The 20,034-nt window shown below is 44.3% G+C and overlaps 1 protein-coding gene and 1 non-coding gene across 2 annotated transcripts in view; one reads left to right on the forward strand and one right to left on the reverse strand.

Moving 5' to 3' along the window:
• Positions 1-298: 298 nt before the first annotated feature.
• Positions 299-20,034, reverse strand: part of SPATA21 (spermatogenesis associated 21) — a 35,239-nt gene continuing 15,503 nt past the window's right edge. The window contains exons 9-14 of the mRNA XM_063105710.1: positions 18,902-19,039; positions 16,177-16,248; positions 15,940-16,057; positions 1,923-2,098; positions 919-1,096; positions 299-356 (exon numbers count right to left, since the gene is read on the reverse strand). Coding sequence (XP_062961780.1) covers positions 299-356; positions 919-1,096; positions 1,923-2,098; positions 15,940-16,057; positions 16,177-16,248; positions 18,902-19,039 — 740 coding nt within the window. The remainder of the gene's footprint in view (positions 357-918; positions 1,097-1,922; positions 2,099-15,939; positions 16,058-16,176; positions 16,249-18,901; positions 19,040-20,034) is intronic.
• Positions 10,548-10,654, forward strand: LOC134385293 (U6 spliceosomal RNA). Its single transcript, XR_010024286.1, has one exon. It is a non-coding gene; the product is annotated as a U6 spliceosomal RNA (small nuclear RNA).

Consider the following 20,034-nt stretch of genomic DNA (forward strand, 5'->3'; position numbering starts at 1 on the left):
AAGGTCAAGACTTTGCATCCAGGATCACCTGTTGCTGGAACCCAACCCTAGGCAGGGCTTTGAGATGAGTCTTGTCTCAGAGACTCAAGCCTGAGGGAGGCTGGAGCCCTGCACTCTGAGAGCCGAGTGTGGGGGTGAATACCTGGGGGCCTGCTTTGGCACCAGGCACAAAGAAGCTGAGGTTCTCAGTGTTTATTGGCTTACCAGGCCACAAAAGCAAACTCCAACAGCAGCCCCTGCCTGATGACCCCTCTTTTGCAGGCCTTGAACAACTGCCCAACATCAGGACTGCAGGGGGTCAGTGGGTTCGAGCTGGCACTGAGCTGAGCCACTTTCTGCTGTCAGAGCTGTGTTCCCTGGGAGAGGGAGGTAGAAAGGTGGGAGATGTTTGGCCCTCTCTCCACAGTCCTGCCAGGACATGAGCCATCTCTGTGTACCCAAAGGGAGAGGAGGCCTCCCCTTGGAAGTGATGGAGCCATCAGTTGGACTTAGGGGCTGATTCTAAGTCCAAGGCTCTTCTTCCAAGAGGGGCCCTGGATGGGGACTGCTGTGGGGAATGCTCCTCTCTGCCCATCTGCTTAAACTGCTACTCCTAATCTGGAACCAGATTGGGCAAAGGAGATGAGTTAAGCCCCCTGTATGGGAAAGGGGGGTAGTGCCAGCATAAGAAAAAGGTAGTAAGTGCCCCTGAGTCCTGGGTACAGGAAGACAAGAACTCTGGCTTCAGTGAAACAATCTGCCTGGTCACAGGCTCTCAACAAAGGTTAATTTCTTCTCCTTCTACCTTTTATCTCTGGAGCAGGCAGTCTTTAGGCATCATCTCTTGGAGGGATGGATTCCGCAGGCACTAGGCCAGGGACCTCTTAAGGAAGGAGGTTGGTGGGCCTGGGCTAGGGCCCTCACCCTCTGGGCACCCACCTGCTTCCTTGAGATCCTGACTGGAAGAAGAGGCTACGGATGTCAGGGTCCAGGCCGGTGGGGGCACACTGGTCCAGCATATAGTGGTTGCCCTGTTTCCGACTGACCATCTTTTTGTCCAGTGGCGGGCAGAGTGGAATGCAGGGTACCTGGGCATAGGGGCTCTGCAGGTTGGCAACTGGTGAAGGAGGCAGGAGGGGAATGCTTCACAGCATGCCTGGCCTTGGGAGTCAGGCAGACCCAGGTGAAATTCTGGTTTTGCCCCATAGTGAGATGGGTGGGATTTGGCAAGTCACTTCTCTGATGATGAGGATTAAAGGGATAATGTATGCAAAGCACTCAGCTGAACACAGCACAGAATTAGGGCTGATAGCTTAAAGAGGATGGGTTCTGGCACAGTCTGGTAAGCATGCTCTAGCATGACTGCCCAAAGCTCCTATCCCATCACTTTTCATATAATAGGAGCCTAATAAATGGTACTTGGGCAAGGGAAGCAGCCTTGCCCAGTGGAAAGATCACAGGTCTGGTTGTCAGACCTGGGTATAAACTCTTCCCAGCACACTAACTGGGGAGACTTGAGGTGGCATAAACTTCCTCACTTTCAGTTTTCTCATCTGTGAAATGGGGTATGTGATCATATGAATTAAATTCTAGTGCATCTGAAAAGGCCCCAGCACAATGACCCCAGTGGTGCTCAGTTAAGTGACCTGGGATTACTAATCTCTCCACAGCTGCTCCCTTCTCAGTCCTGGCTCTTGGGACCAACCTATGCTCAGGGCTAAGGTAGGAAGGGGAAGAATGCAGTGCAGCAGGCTGTTGTCATGGGGCTTGATGTGGAGTAGTGATTATCAGCCCATTTACCGATGTACATAGTTAAGCCCAAAGTGGAAAACCAGGCCCTCAGCTCCCTGGATCTCGCTGGGCGGGGGCCAGGAGGCCAGATGGGCAGAAGAGCAGAGCCTGCAGCCCAGACCAGACCAGCCCACTGTGCCCAGGGCCCTCACCATAGTTCTGCTGCTTTAGCCGGCTCAGGATCCTGAAGACCCTTCGTTCTGAGACTTCCAAGCTGTCTGCCTGCTGAGGGTTGTAGGTAAGCTTCTTCCGTGACCGCAGCCGGTCTAGGGCCGATGCCATCTCTCTGGCCTTGTGGGTGCCTTCCTTCAGCTTCTTCTGGTAGTAGCTGGGGAGGCAGTGCCCGCCCAGCTCAGCCTGGCTATGTTTAATTTGCCTCGCTCCTCCTGAACCCCTGTTCTGCCTGGCCAGCTCTGGAGCAGCAACACAAGCAGGAGTTAGGAGACTTGGATTCTAGTCCCAGCTCTGCCCTTAACTTTCTGTAACTATGGGCAAGTCACTGCCTGGCTCTAGGCCTCAATTCCCCTATGTAAAATGGGGGAAATGGTTATCTACCCATGACTGCAAGTCACTTGACTTCTCTGAGCTTCAGATTCCCCCTGGGTAAAACGGAGATCAAAGAGTACATATGCTATAGGATTAAATAACAAGGCCCATCAAGCACTCAGCAGAGTGGCATATGGAAAGAGCTCGATACATTACCTGTGATTTTTATCATGGATATTTTTACTTAGAGGTGCAAGTGCTTTGCAAATCAACTGTGCAGTTAACTCCTGATCATCTTCCAGATTTCAGCTTTAGGGCCATCGCCTCCAAAAAGTCCTCTCGTTCCCCCCTCCCCCCCAGACTAAGTAGGCTCCTGCTACGGATGGATCCCCTGGCAACCTGAACTTACCCCACCATAACCCACAACTCACTTTATTTTCTTAACTTGTTACTACTTGCCTTTTCCCCCACTAGACTGCAGCACCATTCATTCAACAAATATTGAGTGTTCAGTGTGTGCTGGGAAAGAGTGGTGGAGACATCCTCACAGCGTCCCTGTATCAGACTCAGCATCCCACCTCTTTGTCCAGCTGTTGCTGCAGCAAGCACTTTTGCATGGATTTCAACCAGCTGTGCACAGGTCTCACCTCAGGCCTGAGACTCTTGCTTTCTGCCCCAGGGCTTCTCTGACACATGCGAAACCCAGAAGTGCAGGGGAGTTAAAAACCTGTGGGGCCACCCTTGGCCACAGGAGTGAGTAGCTGAGGTATACAGGCTTTTCCCTTTTCCCCTGACAGTTCTGAGCCACCGTCATAGTCTCCTTAAAAGATTCTGGGAGGTGCTCAATCCAAGAACAGCCTTGCATTACCCTTCTTCCTTCGCTATTTATGCCGCCTGCCTTACTCCTGCTCCCTGGAATCCCTTCCCAAATTGGCTACCTGGACACAGACCTAATGGGAGAGTCAGACCATAAACAAGTAGTACAATACCATGTCAGTAGTAATAGATGCTTTAAGGGAAAGGAAAAGGGTAGGGGGTAGTGATGAGGGGCTGTTTTGCTCAAGGTGGTCAGCAAAGGTTTCAGGAGATGACATTTGAACAGAATGAAGGGAGGGAAGAAACCAACTGGATATCTGGAGGGAGAGTTCCAAGCAGAGGAATGGCATGTGCAAAGGCCAGGAGGTGGGAAGAAGCTTGGTGAGCTGTAGGGACAGCAAAGAGTCTCGAGAGGCTGGAGCCTGATGCATGAGGGAGAGAGGGGAAGAGGTGTGGGCAGCACGATGGCAGGGCCACATCATCTGGGGCTGAGTGGGCATGCTACTCAAGAGTGTTGGGAAGCCCTAGGGCTTAACCTGATGTCTGCTGGGGCCTCTGCCTACTTTGGGGCCTGGAATATTGGGTTTTCATAGGACTCAGACATGGAAGATAGAAAACCAATCGCAGAGCCTTTACATGGTAGGAGATTGGATGTAAACCGCTTTTGTAAAATTAGGACTCCTCCAAAAGGCAACACCCTGAGTAAAGAGTTAGACTAGAAAATAACTTCATTCCACAGGAGCTAAAAGGACATGAGCAGAGTGTGTGAAGCTTTCTTGGTCCCCATTTTAAAGGAAATTGCTTGCTCTACACTTCCTCTGTCCCCCTTCCTGTGGGCTTGAATTCAGATTGGTTGCTGATAAATTGGTTCAGGATTGACCTAGGGAATGGTGGAGCAATAAACTGTAAAGAAACTGGGTGCCTGGCAACTTTGTCTCTGCCTGCTTCCTCCAGACTGTCAATATGAGAGAAATAAACTCCTATCTTGTTTGAACTACAGTATATTAGAGTCTGTTGCTTGACAAATACACCAACCCAGAATTCTGTACCTAGCTAAACTATTCAGAAGTTGAGGGCAGAATAAACACATTTGCAGACATACAAAATCTCAAAAATTTTGCCTCCCATGCATCCTTTCTCAAGAAGCTACTGGAGGAAGTGTTCTTTCAAAATGAGGACATAAATCGAAAAAACAAAAAGAAGTTGGGGGGGGAGATATCCATGCAGACAACAGGAGATCTAAGACAGGAGAGAGGCAGACATACAGGAAGGTGGTGAAGGCAGATCCCACCGTGGCAGGCAAGTGCTGTAAAGGACAACCAATTTAGATTGGATCACTGTGCACAGAATTCAAGGTCTGGCATTTCTATACCTGTTGTTCAATTACTGCCTTTCTAACCAAGAAGAGCTACTGGAGAAACATGTTCCCATTAAAAAAAAGAAGCAAACTAAGAAAGAGATGCAGGGAATGGAGAATCCAAATCAGAGGAACGGAAGAAAGAGTCCCAGGAGGACAGCTCGGCAGCAGGCCTCAACAATTACTCCAGAAACAAGGGGAATAGAATTATTTAAAACATGCCTGCAAAAAAAAAAGGAATTCTAGGAAGGTGCAAGAAGAATTATTAATAGGTAAAAAGGGAAAATGTCAAGGTAATTGTCAACTTGAGGAAGTAAAAGGAAATAAGTCATGGTATACTAAAATGCTCAGCTATGAATAATTGTATAGGCATAATAATAGAAACTTCAAATACTGATTTATCCAAAAATAATAAAATACCAGAATGAGGAGGAAAAAGCCAAGGGATACTTGTATCAGACAACTAAATCCTCATCCACCATAACAGTAAGTTAATTTTAGATAAAAGTCTAAGAACTACTTATCAAAATACTGTAGTATATGCATATTATTTAGAAGTAAGGAGGAATCAAAAGTGTTTGCTTCTGGAAGGAGGACTTCAAGGAGTTGAGGGTGTGGGGGACTGCAAGTGTTTGTTATGAGCCTTTTTGGACTATTGTGCTTTTAAAACAATGTCCACTTACTACTTTGACTTAAATTTTTGAAAATTAAGTCAAAGGATGAAAATTATTTCAATTGAATACTCCTAACTAAAAGGAAGTTGACGGCCATATTAATGTTCAAAACAAACCTAGGCCTGGGGGGCTGGGATGGGCCCGTACCCCTCCGCCTGCACGACCACTGATGCTGCTGTTTTTCAATAAAACCAGAGTTGAAGAGAAAATGTAACAAAACAAAACAAAACCTAGGCCTTCAGATGAAAAGCATTACTAGAAACACAAATGATTATCATATAATGATGAAATGTTCAATTCATCAGGAAATATAAAATTCTGAAAATGAAATATAAAATAAAACCTGCTATAACTACAAAGAGAAATAGACGATTCCTCTATCACCGTGGCGACAAGTAATTACAGAAGGGAGCTCTCCTCCTTACAGTAGAATGCCAACTAATAAATGTAGATGGAATGATAGAGTAAGAAAATCAACATTTTTCAACCTTCAGAGTAATAACTGATTTAGGTGAGAATCGTCAATGCATGCTAAAATTTATGGGTGTGAGTATGTGAGGAACAGGATGTTTACACAGATTCAGATTCCTCACAAAGAAAATACTTGTTAATTACAAAAGGAAAAACAAAAACTTGACAGTGGAGAAACCATGACAGAATCACCTTAAACAAATGATCAGTGTTCTAATGCAACACACGGAGGAATACACAATACTTCTGTGCTATTCTGTTATGCACAACAGATGTATAACCTGAATCTTATCATGAGGAAACAACAAGCCCAAACTAGGGGATATTCTATAACAAAAAAAAAATGAGAAATTTATTCAGATTAAAGTAGACTAAAGGGGCCGAGCCCGTGGCGCACTCTGGAGAGTGCGGTGCTGGGAGCACGGCGACACTCCCGCTGCAGGTTCGGATCCTATATAGGAATGGCTGGTGCACTCACTGGCTGAGTACCGGTCACGAAAAAGACAGAAAAAAGAAAAAAAAAAAGTAGACTAAAGAATCATAATAATTCAATGCAATGTGTGATCCTGGATTGGAGCCTGAATGGGGGGGGGCGGGGGGAAAAAACCCACAAAGACCAAAAAAGCTATAAAGGACATTAGTGGGACAATTGAAAAAAATTGGAATAAGGACCGTATGTTAGTTATTAGTATTGTTATCTGTTAAATTTCCTAAAATTAATAAGAAACTGTCCATTTAGCTCAGTTGGTTAGAGTGTGGTGCTGATAACACCAGGGTCCAGGGTTCAATCCCTGTACCAGCCAGCTGACAAAAAAAAAAAAAAAAATACACACACACACACACACACACACACACACACACACCCTCTGAAATATTCAGGGGCACAAAGATATGATTCCAGCTTACTCTTAAATAGCTGAGAAAATATGTATTTTGTCAGTAAATCTGAGAAAAATAAACCCTAAAGTTTAAGCAAGTCCATTTAAGTTTATTGTAGCTGAATACAAATCCTAATGGAAGAACATAACTACAGATCAAATAGAGATTTAAGATTATATGGAATATTATGAAGAATTTATGCCAATACAGTTGAAAATTAGAGGAACAAGATGAATTCCTAGGAAAATATAAATTACCAAAGCTTACTTAAGAAGTAGAAAACTGGGGTAGTGGGGGAGTGGTAGAGAGAAACTGGTAGAGGGCCATGAAAAATGATTACATTGTGTTATGTTGAATATACTAACCATCCTGATTTGAGCATCACATATTGCACACAGGTAATGATATTCAAACGCCACAGATATGTACAAATCAACTATGTTACAATTAAAAAAAAAAAGTAGTAGAAAACCTGAATAGTTACATAATTGTTAAAGAAATTGGATCAATAATTTTATTTTACTTTTGTTTGTTTGTTTTGTTTTTTGTTTTTCTGACCGGTAAGGGGATCACAACCCTCGGCACGGTGTGGTCTGCACCATGCTCAGCCAGTGAGCGCACTGGCCATCCCTATATAGGATCCGAACCCGTGGCATCGGCGCTACCAGTGCCACACTCTCCCAAGTGAGCCACGGTGCTGGCCCCTGGGTCAATAATTTTAAATCTTCCCACTAGGGCCCTGGCTATGGATGGAGTAACTGCTAGCAGACTAATTCTGTGCTATGCTCTGAAAGTTTGTGTCCCCCAAAATTCATATGTTGAAATCCTAACCTTCAAGGTGATAGTATTTAGAGGTGAGGCCTTTGGGAGGTCATTAGGTCATGAGGATACAGCCCTCATGAATGGAATTAGTGACTTTATAAAAGAGGCCCCAGAGAGATCCCTTGTCCCTTCCACCATGTGAGGACACAGCAAGAAGATGTCTGTCAACCAGAAAGTGTGTTCTTACTAGACAATCTGCAGTGCCTTGATCTTGGACTTCCCAGCCTCTAGAATGGTGAGAAATAAATTTCTGTTGTTTATAAGCTACCCAGTCTATGGTATTTTGTTATCATAGCCCAAACAGGCTAATATACCCTCTGTATTAGTCTGTTTCTATTGCTTTTAATAAAATACATGGAACTGGGTGATTTATAAAGAAAATGAAATTTATTGCTTACAGTTTCTGAGGCTGGGAAGTCCAAAGTCCATCTGGTGGTGGCAACAGCGACCCAGGGGTCTCACATTGCAAGGTGGTAGAAGCAGAGAGAGCAGAGAGAGCCAGAGAGACAGACTCCTCTTCTTTTAAAGCTCTCAGAACAGGGCCAGCCCATGGCTCACTCGGGAGAGTGTGGTGCGGATAACACCAAGGCTGCGGGTTTGGATCCTATATACGGATGGCCGGTTAGCTCACTTGGGAGAGTGTGGTGCTGACAAAATCAAGTCAAGGGTTAAGATCCCCTTACCGGTCATCTTTTTAAAACAATAAATAAATAATAAAAAAATAAAGCTGTTAGAACCATGCCCATGACCACCATTTTTAATCCATTCTCTACTGCACAGTCCTACAATCCAATCACCTCTTCAAGGCTCCACCTTTTAATTACCATAGGATTTCCCACCCTCTTAACAGTCACAGCAGGGGCTAAGTTTCTAATACGCAAAACTTGAGGGACACAATTCAAGCTCCAATGAGTTTTGGGGGGACATAATTCAATCCACTACACCCTCCTACCATAAATCACCATAAAACTGAACAAAATGTATGAGGAAATTTTTTCAGTCATTACATAACAGTTAAAGGCCATAATTCCTAAGAGAAGGAAAATTCACAAGGAGCTATTAAAATATGTTCAAATAATTGAAGGAAAACATACTCGTAATGAATGAACAGAGAAACAAACTATAAACATGAAACAAATGGGAATTCTAAAACAAAAAAAAATACAATAACTGAAATGAAAAAATATTGAATGGGCTTAACAATGGATTGTAGATAGCATAAAAAGGAATCGGTAAATTTGAAGACAGATCAATAGAAATCACCTAATCTGAAGAACAGGGAAAAAATGAAGACAAATTAACAGAATTCTGTTTTTGGTTATGATGACGTTAACTTACTGAATTTGTCCTTTTGGTATAAATAAATAGATACACAAACAAAATACATGAAGCTTGTCAGATATTGGAAAACAGGCAGCACAAGGCTGTGATCCTGAGAGAAGAGAAATAAATGAGGTGAGCCTTAAGATCTCCCTAGTTTTTTTGCCTGGAAGTACTTTCTGGACTATAGTGCAGGAAGTGATATCCCAGAGCATGGTAGAACCACTGAGGTAAGGAGACAGACAATGGATTGGGAAAATGGATGCCACTGTGATTAGTATATTAGAATACCAGAGAGATGGGAGCTTTGCAGAGAAAGAGTTGCAGAAATATGCCTGGAATACTCTTGAATCTTTGGTTGGACACAAAGTAGTACACACATAGGGTAAAATTTTATGAGGCTAGACAAAGAACCAAAAACAGGAATAATTCCCAGAGTTTGCTCAGGGCTGACAGATATGTGAGTTTCAGCTAGACAGAGTAGAAACACCTTGTTGAGCTCCTGTGAAATTAGTAGTGATCCTAGGTGGGTCCTACCTTACTAGCTGGACTAAATTAGCCCTAGAGTAGAGATTTTTCAGGATCTGCCCTAACAAACCCTAAAAACCTTGAAAGAAACAAGTTTATCCTCAGTAACTTAACTGCCCCTCCACCCCCCAAATTCAACACCTTAAAGAAAAAACAAAATGTAGATATTCCATAAAGGAAGAGAAACAATACCCAGCATTCAATAAAAGGTTGGCAGACATGAGAAGCAGGATAGTGTGACCTGTAGACAAGAAAAATCAGTTTATATAAACGGAAATGACAGAGATGATGAAATTAGCAGAGGACCTTATTTATTTATTTATTTATTTTATTTTAACTTCTCTGTCTACATTGTAGTTGACTTTTGTCTCCCTTTACCTGTTCCTCTTTCCCCCCTCCCTCAGAAGAGGACCTTAAATGAGCTATTATAATATGATCAAGGATTAAAAGAAACATGTGAACATGAAGAGAAAACAAAAACTATGAAACAGGACCAAATAAAATTTCTAAACATGAAAAATGCAATATTTGCCATGAAAAATTCATTGGATTGGGAGAAGATGATGGAGTGGGACTCACCAGGAATCTGTCTCCCCACCTAGACAACAGTTGTGTGGGCGGAATCTGATGTAACTATTTTGAAACTTTGGAGTCTACTGAGGTCTTGCATCTTCCAGGGGAAGTCTTGAGTGATAAATTGCAGTTCATTTTGGTCAGGTTCAGCTCTTAGCACAGTAGTAGCTATTCATCCCCTACCCCCATGGGAGGCAGCTATGCGCGCATTCCAGGAGCAGCTTGCATGAAGCTTGCCGGAGCCACTGTGGGCCAAAAATGACCCTGTCCTATAAATATTGGGGATCTATGCTCTAATCACTGATCTCTCCTTCTAATCACAAAAGTACAGACAAAGAAGTGGGCAGCCGTTATTGTTACACTTCTCCACATTGTTGGAAGCCCCTCCCACTCCAGCTGAAGTGACTTTCAGGGGATTTAAAGGGCCAGTGCCCTTTTTATTTCCTTTTTACCCTTTAGGAGGCCGACGTTAAAGACGAGGACTATCAAAAGCAAATGCATATATAGGGAAATTAGAAACTGGCCCAGGGAAAGGTGCACGCTCAAAAAAAGACCTGGGAAGACCTTAAATTTACATCTCAGACTGATCCTCAGCACAGAGACATCCTACAACAAACAAACAAAAAACAATACACAATAACAATAGAAAAACACAGCAAGCTCTGGGGAAGGAGGAGAATCTGATTTCCATAGTTACCACATTATTAGATTCAAATAGTCAGTTTTTAACAAAAAATCACAAGGCATTCAAAGAAACAGGAAAGTACGGCTTATTCAAAGCAAAACAATTAATCAACAGAAATTGTTCCTGAAAAAGACCTGAAGGCAGATCTACTGAAAAAAGTCTTTAAGTGCTCGCTTCGGCAGCACATATACTAAAATTGGAACGATACAGAGAAGATTAGCATGGGCCCTGCGCAAGGATGACACGCAAATTCGTGAAGCGTTCCATATTTTTGTTCTCACTTATTGGTGGGAGCTAAAAATTAATATATAAATTCACACACACACACACACACACACACAAAAAAAAAAAAAACGGGGGGAAGAAGATATAACAACCACAATTATTTGAAGTTGATACGACAAGCAAACAGAAAGGACATTGTTGGGGGGGAGGGGGGAGGGAGAAGGGAGGGAGGTTTTGGTGATGGGGAGCAATAATCAGCTACAATGTATATCGACAAAATAAAATTTAAAAAAAAAGAAAAAAGTCTTTAAAACAACTGCCTTAAATGTGCTCAAAGAACTGAAGGAAGACATGGAGAAAGTCAAGAAAACAATTTACGAACGAAATGGAAATATTAAAGAGATAGGAAACCCAAAAAGGAAACCGAAAAGAAATTCTGGGGCTGGCTGGTTAACCAGCTCAGTTGGTTAGAGCATGATGTTATAAGACCAAGGTCAAGGGTTCAGATCCTCTACAGGCTAGCTGCAAAAAAAAAAAAAACGCTGCAGCCAAAATGTACAATGACTGAAATGAATACTTCACTAGAGGGATTGAAAGCGGATTTGGGCAGGCAGCAGAGGAAAGAATCAGATTAAACAATGATCTGAAGAATCAGGACAGTTGAAGATAGGACAGTAGAAATGATCGAGTCTGGGGCCGAGCCCCTGGCGCGCTCGGGAGAGTGCGGCGCTGGGGGTGCAGCGATGCTCCCGCCGCGGGTTCGGATCCTATATAGGAATGGCCGGTGCACTCACTGGCTGAGTGCCGATCACGAAAAAGACGAAAAAAAAAAAAAAAAAAAAGAAGAAAGAAATGATCAAGTCTGAGAAACAGAAAGAAAAGATTGAAGAAAAGTGAACAGAGTCTAAGGAAACTGTGGGATTCCAGAGGGGAAGAGAGAGACAAAAGGGAAGAGAGAATATTCAAAGAAATAATGGCTGAAAACTCCCCAAATCTGATAAAAGATGTGAATATAAACATCTAAGAAGCTCAACACACTCCAAGAAAGACGAACTCAAAGAGACCCATACCGCGATACATTATAATCAAACTTTAAAAAGCCAAAGACATCCAGTGTTTCTTTATAGGTAAGAAAAAGTATTTAAAAACATTTTTTTTTAAAGCCAAAAAACAAAGAGAATCCTGAAAGCAACAAGAGACAAGCAATTCGTCACATACAAAGGATCCTCAGTAGGATAATTAGCAGATTTCTCATAGGAAACTTTGGAGGCCAGAAGGCAGCGAGCCAATATATTCAAAGTGCTAAAAGAAAAGAAAAACCTATCAACCAAAAATTCTGTATCTGGCAAAACTGTCCTTCAAGAATGAGGGAGAGGGGTCGGCCCGTGGCTCACTTGGGAGAGTGTGGTGCTGATAACACCAAGGCCACAAGTTCGGATCCCTATACAGGGATGGCCGGTTAGCTCACTTGGGAGAGCGTGGTGCTGACACCACCAAGTCAAGGGTTAAGATCCCCTTACCGGTCATCTTTTAAAAAAAATAAAAAATAAAAAATAATGAGAGAGAAATTAAGACATTCCCAGATTACGTTAGGTTTACCGTTTGTGTTGTACAGTGGGTTTTAGCAAATGTAAAATGTCATGGATCCACCATTATAGTGAATTCCAGAATAGTTTCTTTGCTCTAAAAATCTGTGCTCTGCCTGTTTTTCCCTACCTTCCCCTTAAGCCCCTGGCAACCACTGATCTTTTTACTCCATAGTTTTGCCTTTTCCAGAATGTCATATAGTCAGAATCACACTGTACATAGCCTTTTCAGTTGAGTGAGAGAAGCTAGACACAGAAGACGACACATTTCCATTTATACAAAGTTGTAAAACAGGCAAAGCCGATCTGTGATGAAAAAATTAGAAGAGTGATTGTCTTTGGAGGAGTGGGTTCAGAGACTAACTGGCAAGGAGCCTGTGGGCATTTTCTGGAAAGATTGTAAAGTTCAACATGTCTTGATAGGGGTTGTGTCGCCTGGGTGTATGCGTTTGTTGAGATTCACACAATGAGTAATGGTTAACTTTATGTGTCAACTTGACAGAGCCACTGGATGCCCAGCTATTTGGTTAAACATTATTCTGAGTGTGTCTGTAAAGGTGTTTCTGGATGAGATTAACATCCAGAAGTGGAATGTTCCAGGAGGGGAGGAGAGAAAGAAAAGGGAAGAGAGAATATTTAAAGAAATAATGGGTGAAAACTTCCCGAATTTGAATCAGTGGACTGAATAAAGCAGATTACCCTTTCCAGTGCGGGTGGGCTTCATCCAATGCACTGAAGGCCTGAATAGGACGAAAAGGCTGAAGAAGAAATAAATTGTATTCTCTGCCTGACTGTCTTTAAGCTGTATTGGTATTCTCCTGCCTTCAGACTCAGGCTCAAGCTGGAACTTACACTATTTGCTCTCCTGGGTCTCCAGCTTGCTGACTGCAGATCTTGGGATTTTTCAGCCTCCCTAACTATGTGAGACAATCAATTTCTCTGAAGAACCCAGGCTAATACAAAGCGGTACATTTGACATTTGTGCATTTCACTGAATGTAAATTATACCTCAAAAGATGAAAAAAGAAAGTATTTAGAAAGAAATACTATAATTTACTTTGAAATGTATAAAAAATGATACGGATTGAAGGACAGATACAGGGAATAATAGATACATGATAAAAATATAGTAGACCTCAATAGCTATTTCTCAAAAGAAGTCATGTAGATGGCCAACAGGTACATGAAAAAACGCTCAACATCACTAATCATCAGGGAAATGCAACCCAAAACCACAATGAGATATTATCTCACCCCAGTTAGAATGGCTATTATCAAAAAGACAAAAAAATAACAAATGCTGGTGAGGATGCAGAGAAAAGGGAACTCTCAGACACTGTTGGTGGGAATATAAATTAGTACAGCCATTATGGAATTAGTAGAGCTAGTATGGAGTTTCCTCAGAGAACTAAAAATAGAACTGTCATATGATCCAGCAGTCTCACTGCTGGGTATTTATCCAAAGTAAAGGAAATCAGCATAACGAAGAGATATCTGCACTCCCATGTTTATTGCAGCACTAGTCACAATAGCCAGGATATTGAATCAATCTAGGTTCCACGGACAGATGAATGGATAAAGAAAATGTCACACACACACACACACACACACACACACACACACACACACACACACACACACACACACACACACACACGGAATGCTACTGAGCCATAAAAAAGAATAAAATCCTGTCATTTGCAGCAAGGATGAGACTGGAAGACATTATGTTAAGAGAATTAAGTTGGGCACAGGAAGATAAATACCGCATGTTCTCACTCATATGTAGGAGCTAAAAAAAGCTGAGCTTATTGAAGCAAAGACAAGAATTGTGATTACTAACGGATGGCAAGGGGAGGAAGAGAAGGTGAAATAGGGAGAGGTTGGTTAACGGATACAAAATTACAGCTCAATAGGAAAGATAAATTCTGGCGGTTTACTGTATTGCTAGGAATCTATAATTAACAATAATTTATTGTATTATCTCAAATGGCTAGAAGAGAGGAGCTCGAATGCTCTCATCACAAAGAAATGATAAATTTTTGTGATGATGAATATGCTAATTACCCTGATTTAATTATCACACATTGTATACATGTATTGCAATATTACTCTGTACCCCATAAATATGTACAAATATAATCAATGCATGTCAATTACAAAATAAATTTAAAAAATTTTTTTTGACTGGTAAGAGGATCGCAACCCTTGGCTCGGTGTCGTCCACACCGCGCTCAGCCAGTGACTGCTGCACAGGCCATCCCTATATAGGTTCCGAACTCACGGCCTCAGGCACTATCAGCGCTGCACTCTCCCGAGTGAGCCACGGGCCGGCCCTACAAAATAAATTAATTTTAAAAATGTTTTAAAAGTACAGTAAAATGGTGATGGTAGACTCTAGACGGTAGGTATACACGTTCACTGTAAAATTGTTTTAACTTTGCTGTATGTTTGAAAAACAACAAGGGAAAAAATCAGCAGTGAAATTAAGAAACAAAAAGCAAAGGGAAAATGGTTAGGTCTTGTTTGGAGACAAAGTGATTTGTTATGGAGTGGGGCAAACTGGGGCTTCAAACATACTGGAAATGATACATTTTAGTGGGTACATGGGAATTTGTCTCATTGCTTTTTAAAGTTACATTATGCTCTTTAGAATTACATATATTCTGAGCAATTTACAGATGCTGGGAGGAAAAAGGTCTCTTGTCTGTGGGGTTGCTAAGCTGGTGCTGCTGGAACAGGCTGCAGTCATTTTCCTCCTCCCAGCCCCCAGACCCATGCAGAAAAGGCCTGGTCTGCAGTAGGAAAAAATGATTCCAACTAGAGCGGCAGGAACAAGCTTCTGCGTGATACATGGTGAGAAGACCCCAGTCCCTGCACATTCAGTTCTGTGAACTACTCTCGTATCTTTCCATCACTTGCACTAAAGATTCCAGGAAATAAGTCTCCATTTTACAGACAAAGAAACTGAGGCTCGGAGAGAAAGCAACTTGTCCAGGGCTACAGAACTAGTAAGAGGCACCGGCAGAGCTCCACTTTGGTACCTTTTGCATTCTGATCTTGTTTAACTCTCGTAACCACCTCTGTTGAAAGCTAGCATTTACTGAGCAGCAAATATTAAAATATGTTCATTTAAAAGACAGAAAATGGAGGCTAGGGGTCCTTTGAGGCATGAGGGCCTGAAACTGCTGTTTGGAGATCAACTAGGCCATTCTTCTTTCACCCTTTGCTTCTAGCCCTGGAATGTTCATGTTGTTTTTGCCTCCAGCCATGTCTTCCTTAGATGGACCTACCCACCCACCTGCCCTGGAGACACGGAGACTCTTGTGTCCCCTGCCCCAGGCAGAGTCCATCAGATTCCTTTTCTGGGGTTGCTATATAGCTACTGCAGGAAAGAATTCCTCTTGCTGCTGAGGTTGCTGAACTAGGAGGGAGTGAGTATGGGATTGTCAATGCCATCCCTTCCCCTGTGGAGAGAGCCCAGCTGAGGCCGAAGGCAGTGCACAGAGATGGGCAGATGCAGAGATAAAGCCTTCCTGCTATCATTGTTCTCCTGGATCCAGCCATCTCTGAGGTACTGACCAGTTATTTGAGTTAATACATTCCCCTTTTGCTTAAGCCACTTTTATTCAGGTTTCTTCACCTGCAACTGAAAGTCCAAACTATGAAAAGTTCTCAGCTGCCAAAACACTAGGTGCTACTTCTGCATCTGCAACCCTCCACCCCCAACAAACCAGCTCCACTCACTTTGTGATTTCCTCTAAGGCTGCCTCTGGTAAGGCCAGCATCTCCACCAGCAGGGACAGGATCTCAAAGAGCAGAGTGTGGGGATTCAGGGGAGCCATGTCCGTCAGGGCATTCTGTTCTGGGAACATGGGATAGTGGCTGCCATTACCACTTGGTGACCCTGAATGCCCACCCTCCCAACACCAGCCTTCTGGCCCCTTCTCCAGCTCTGACTTCCTTGGGCTTGTCCCTGCTCACCCACAGAGCAGAAGAAGCGCTTGGTGTCTGTCATCACGGCCAAGAAGTCTCCGAAGTCCACATGACCATCTCCTGTGGAGGCCAGAGGAGTAACTGGGTGGGCAGGGGCCTTCCGGAAGAAGTCCAGGCATTGCAACCCAAACATAGTTACTAGCAGTTACTTATTGGGTCTGCTTATAAAAGTAATGTACATTCAATGCAGAAAATGTGGGGCACACAGGGAAGGAGAAGGCAAAAATTAAAATCTCCTGGGTTGGAAGCTACCGGAACAGCATCCTAGAGGCAGCAGTCTGGGTTCATATCCCAGGTCCACCACTTCCTATCCGTGTACTTGAGCAAAGTCTCTTAACCTCACTAAGCTTTAGTTTTCTCATCTACAGGGTGAGGATAATCATAACATCTACCTCACAGGAGATAAAATGAGGCAAAGTGCTTAGAACAAGGGCCATGCATTTAACACATACTCACTAAATGTCTGAGACTGTTATTACTACCGTGAGCTAGTCATTGCACAAGAACGTGGACCCACAACACTCCCACCTTGGCCTTCAAGACCCTGCAAGATCTGCCTGTTACCTGTCTCCAGCCTCACCTTGTGCCAAGCTCGCCCGGAACTAACTTGCTTTCTCACCTGGGGCCACTTTCTTCCCTGCTCAGGGCCTTTGCATGTGTTGCTTCCTCTTCCTAGAATTCTCTCCACCACGCTCCAACTCCTCTACTTAGCATACGTCCTATGCATGCTTCCACCTGACTATCCCTTCCTCTGAGATCCAGACCAGACCAGGTCCGATGCCCCCAAATACCCCCTCATAAAACCCCTGTATTTCAACCACACACTTGTAAGATCTTGAATTTGATGGAGGTTCTGTGAGGCAGGAACTGGGCCTGTTTTATTCTGCATTGTGTTCTCAAGGCTTAAAATAGGCAGGTGCTTAGTAGCTGTTCTCTGAACTACTTGACAAGTGAATGGATGGTCTCTAATCTTTAAAGCAGCCATACGGAGGTGCTTAATACTCTCATCAGTGGGCTGACCCCATGGCTCACTCGGGAGAGTGCAGCGCTGGGAGCGCAGCAGCGCTCCCGCTGCGGGTTCAGATCCTATACAGGGATGGCCGGTTCGCTCACTGGCTGAGCGCGGTCACAAAAAAGGACAAAAAAAAAAATACTATCATCCACATGTCACAGATGAGGTCTGAGGCACAAAGAAAAGAAGGTTCTTGCCTAGAGTCACACAGGGGCAGAGCTGGGGTGGATTCCTGACTTGTGTGTGAGGATTTGCACTTGTGCGGTGATGGAGGGAATAGAGTCATGACACCGAGTGGTCAGGATTCCAGGCCCTGCACGGCCCTTCTGCTCCCCATGCCCCCCATCATTCCCTGCATCTAGCTGCACTGAACCACATGTGATTCCTCTCACTCTGCACTCTCTTTCCTTTGAACAGGCTATTTCTGCCACCAGGAACTCCCTTCTTCCTCCATCTCTCCCTGCCTAGCTCCTGCTTAATCTTTCACAACTTGGCTCAGGCATTACCTCTTCCAGGAAGTCTTCCTTCCTGACCCTTTTTTCAATCCACTTTAAATGCTGCTTCCATTGGTGCCCTCTTCTTTTTTTTTTTTTTTTTTTTAAAAGATGACCGGTAAGGGGATCTTAACCCTTGACTTGGTGTTGTCAGCACCGCGCTCAGCCAGCGAGCGAACCGGCCATCCCTATATGGGATCCAAACCCGGGGCCTTGGTGTTCTCAACACCGCACTCTCCCGAGTGAGCCACAGGCCGGCCCATTGGTGCCCTCTTCTGTGTTGGCCTTTACCCAACAGCAGTAACTGTTTTTGTGAGCCTCTCAAGGGCAGAGTCTCATGTGTCTTGCACATCTCTTTACCATCAGTGCCCTGCACAGGGACAGGCACACGGTAGGCATTTAGTAAATACTTACTGGATAAATAATACTAACAGCTAATGTCTCCTGGGCACATTCTGTGCACCAGGTACTGTGCTCAATGCTTTGCCCGGATTATCTCATTTCATCTTTACAGCAGTCTAGTGAGATAGGTACTATTATCAGCCCCATTTTACAGATGGAGAAACTGAGGCTTAGTGAAATTCAGCGACTTGTCCAAGGTCGTACCACTGGTAAAATGAGTGACCCAGTCATGGAGGCACATCCAATGAAGCATGCATGACAGCCTGAAGGGAAGGGACCTCTGAGATCACCTACACCTTGGGGTCAGGAGGTAGGTCTTGGTCATCTCTGGGTCCCCAGAAACTGGCACTAAATAGGTGCTCAGGAAGCATTAGCTCTTGGAGCCAGGATCAGCTACATAATTTGTGGGACTTAGTGCTAAATGAAAATGCAGGATGGATCTCTTGTTCAAAAATTATTAAGAATCCCTAGACTGTAGGGCCGGCCTGTGGCTCACTCGAGAGAGTGCGGTGCTGATAACACCAAGGCCATGGGTTCAGATCCTATATAGGAATGGCCAGTTTGCTCACTGGCTGAGCGTGGTGCTGACAACACCAAGCCAAGCATAAGATCCCCTTACTGGTCATCTTTAAAAAAAAAAAAAAAGAATCCCTAGACTGGGACTACAGAGCATTAAACCAAGCAAAGGATCCCGTAAGCATGGAGCCCCAAGCGACTGTGCAGGTCTCACACCAGGGAAACCGGCCCTGCCTGGGACTCCGAGCAAAGCACCTCCCCACCCCCTCCCACACACACTCACACTTACCGTTGACATCAGCACTCATCAGGGCGTCCTCCACCTGGGCCGGTGTCAGGGAGAAGCCCACTAGGAGCAAGATGTTGTTCAGGCTCTGGGCATCCACCTCGCCAGGGCCATTGAAGATCTCAAAGTAGCTGTGGAAGGCTGTGGGGAGGGTGGGGTTGGGTGGGGGTGGAGGTGGGGCACTTCTTGTTTCCCCATTCATCCCATCTCCTCCAACCACCCTCCTGCCCAGCATCCTTTACCTCCATGGCGGGTGGAGGGGCAAAGCTAACCAAGAGACTGAAAGTGGAGGGGTGTGGTCCCCTCGACTCACTCTGCTTTCTATTCCAAGGCCAGGCCAAGGGATCAGCTGTGTGACAGGAGCTAAGCTAGTCAGCACCAGAAACACGCTCATTTTAGGACACCCTGCTAAGTACCAGGCACTCGGCCAAGCTCTTTATAATCTTATGACATTTTTACACGAGTAGAATGTTTATTCCCTTTGCAATGCTAGGGAAACTGAGGCTAAGAGGTTAGGTGACCAGGCAGGTCTTTCTGACTCTAAGTCTGTGCCTTTGACTTTGGTGGCTGCTGTCACTTATCTGGATGGACATGGCTTCTAGTATAGCTTCAGTTGTCTGGACCAGAGCAGAGGACAAGAAGGATGCTGAGAAGGTCCCAGAGCAGCACTAATGGACACAAATCTGTGTACCAGTCATAACATGTGTGGTGTCTGGTTTCTCAGCCCATGGCAAAATTCAGGATAGAGACAACAGAGCCTAGTGATTGACTCTGCCATTTAATAATCTAGGTTGCTGTTATGGGCTGGATTGTGTCCCCCCAAATTCATTTGTTGAAGCCCTAACCTCCAGTACCTCAAAATGGGATTGTATTTGGAGACAGGACCTTTAAGGAGGTGGGGCAGTGGGTGCTGTACTTGGAAAAGCGCCCCCAAAAGTGGCCCGGGAGTTTTAATGTTAAAAGGAGTGAACTTCAAGGATGGGTCACCGGGAGCCAGTAAGAGCACTCAGGGAAGGCGGAGGAAGGGGCGACTCTGGCCAAGAGGGTCACAGACTTTGGGGAGGAGCAAGGCATGGAAAGAGGATGCACACCCATTCTTGTAGGGCCAGGGCGATGCCTGGGAGTGGGATCACAGG

This window comes from Cynocephalus volans, chromosome 8 (genome assembly GCF_027409185.1).
Source record: "Cynocephalus volans isolate mCynVol1 chromosome 8, mCynVol1.pri, whole genome shotgun sequence".
Taxonomy (NCBI): Eukaryota; Metazoa; Chordata; class Mammalia; order Dermoptera; family Cynocephalidae; genus Cynocephalus; species Cynocephalus volans.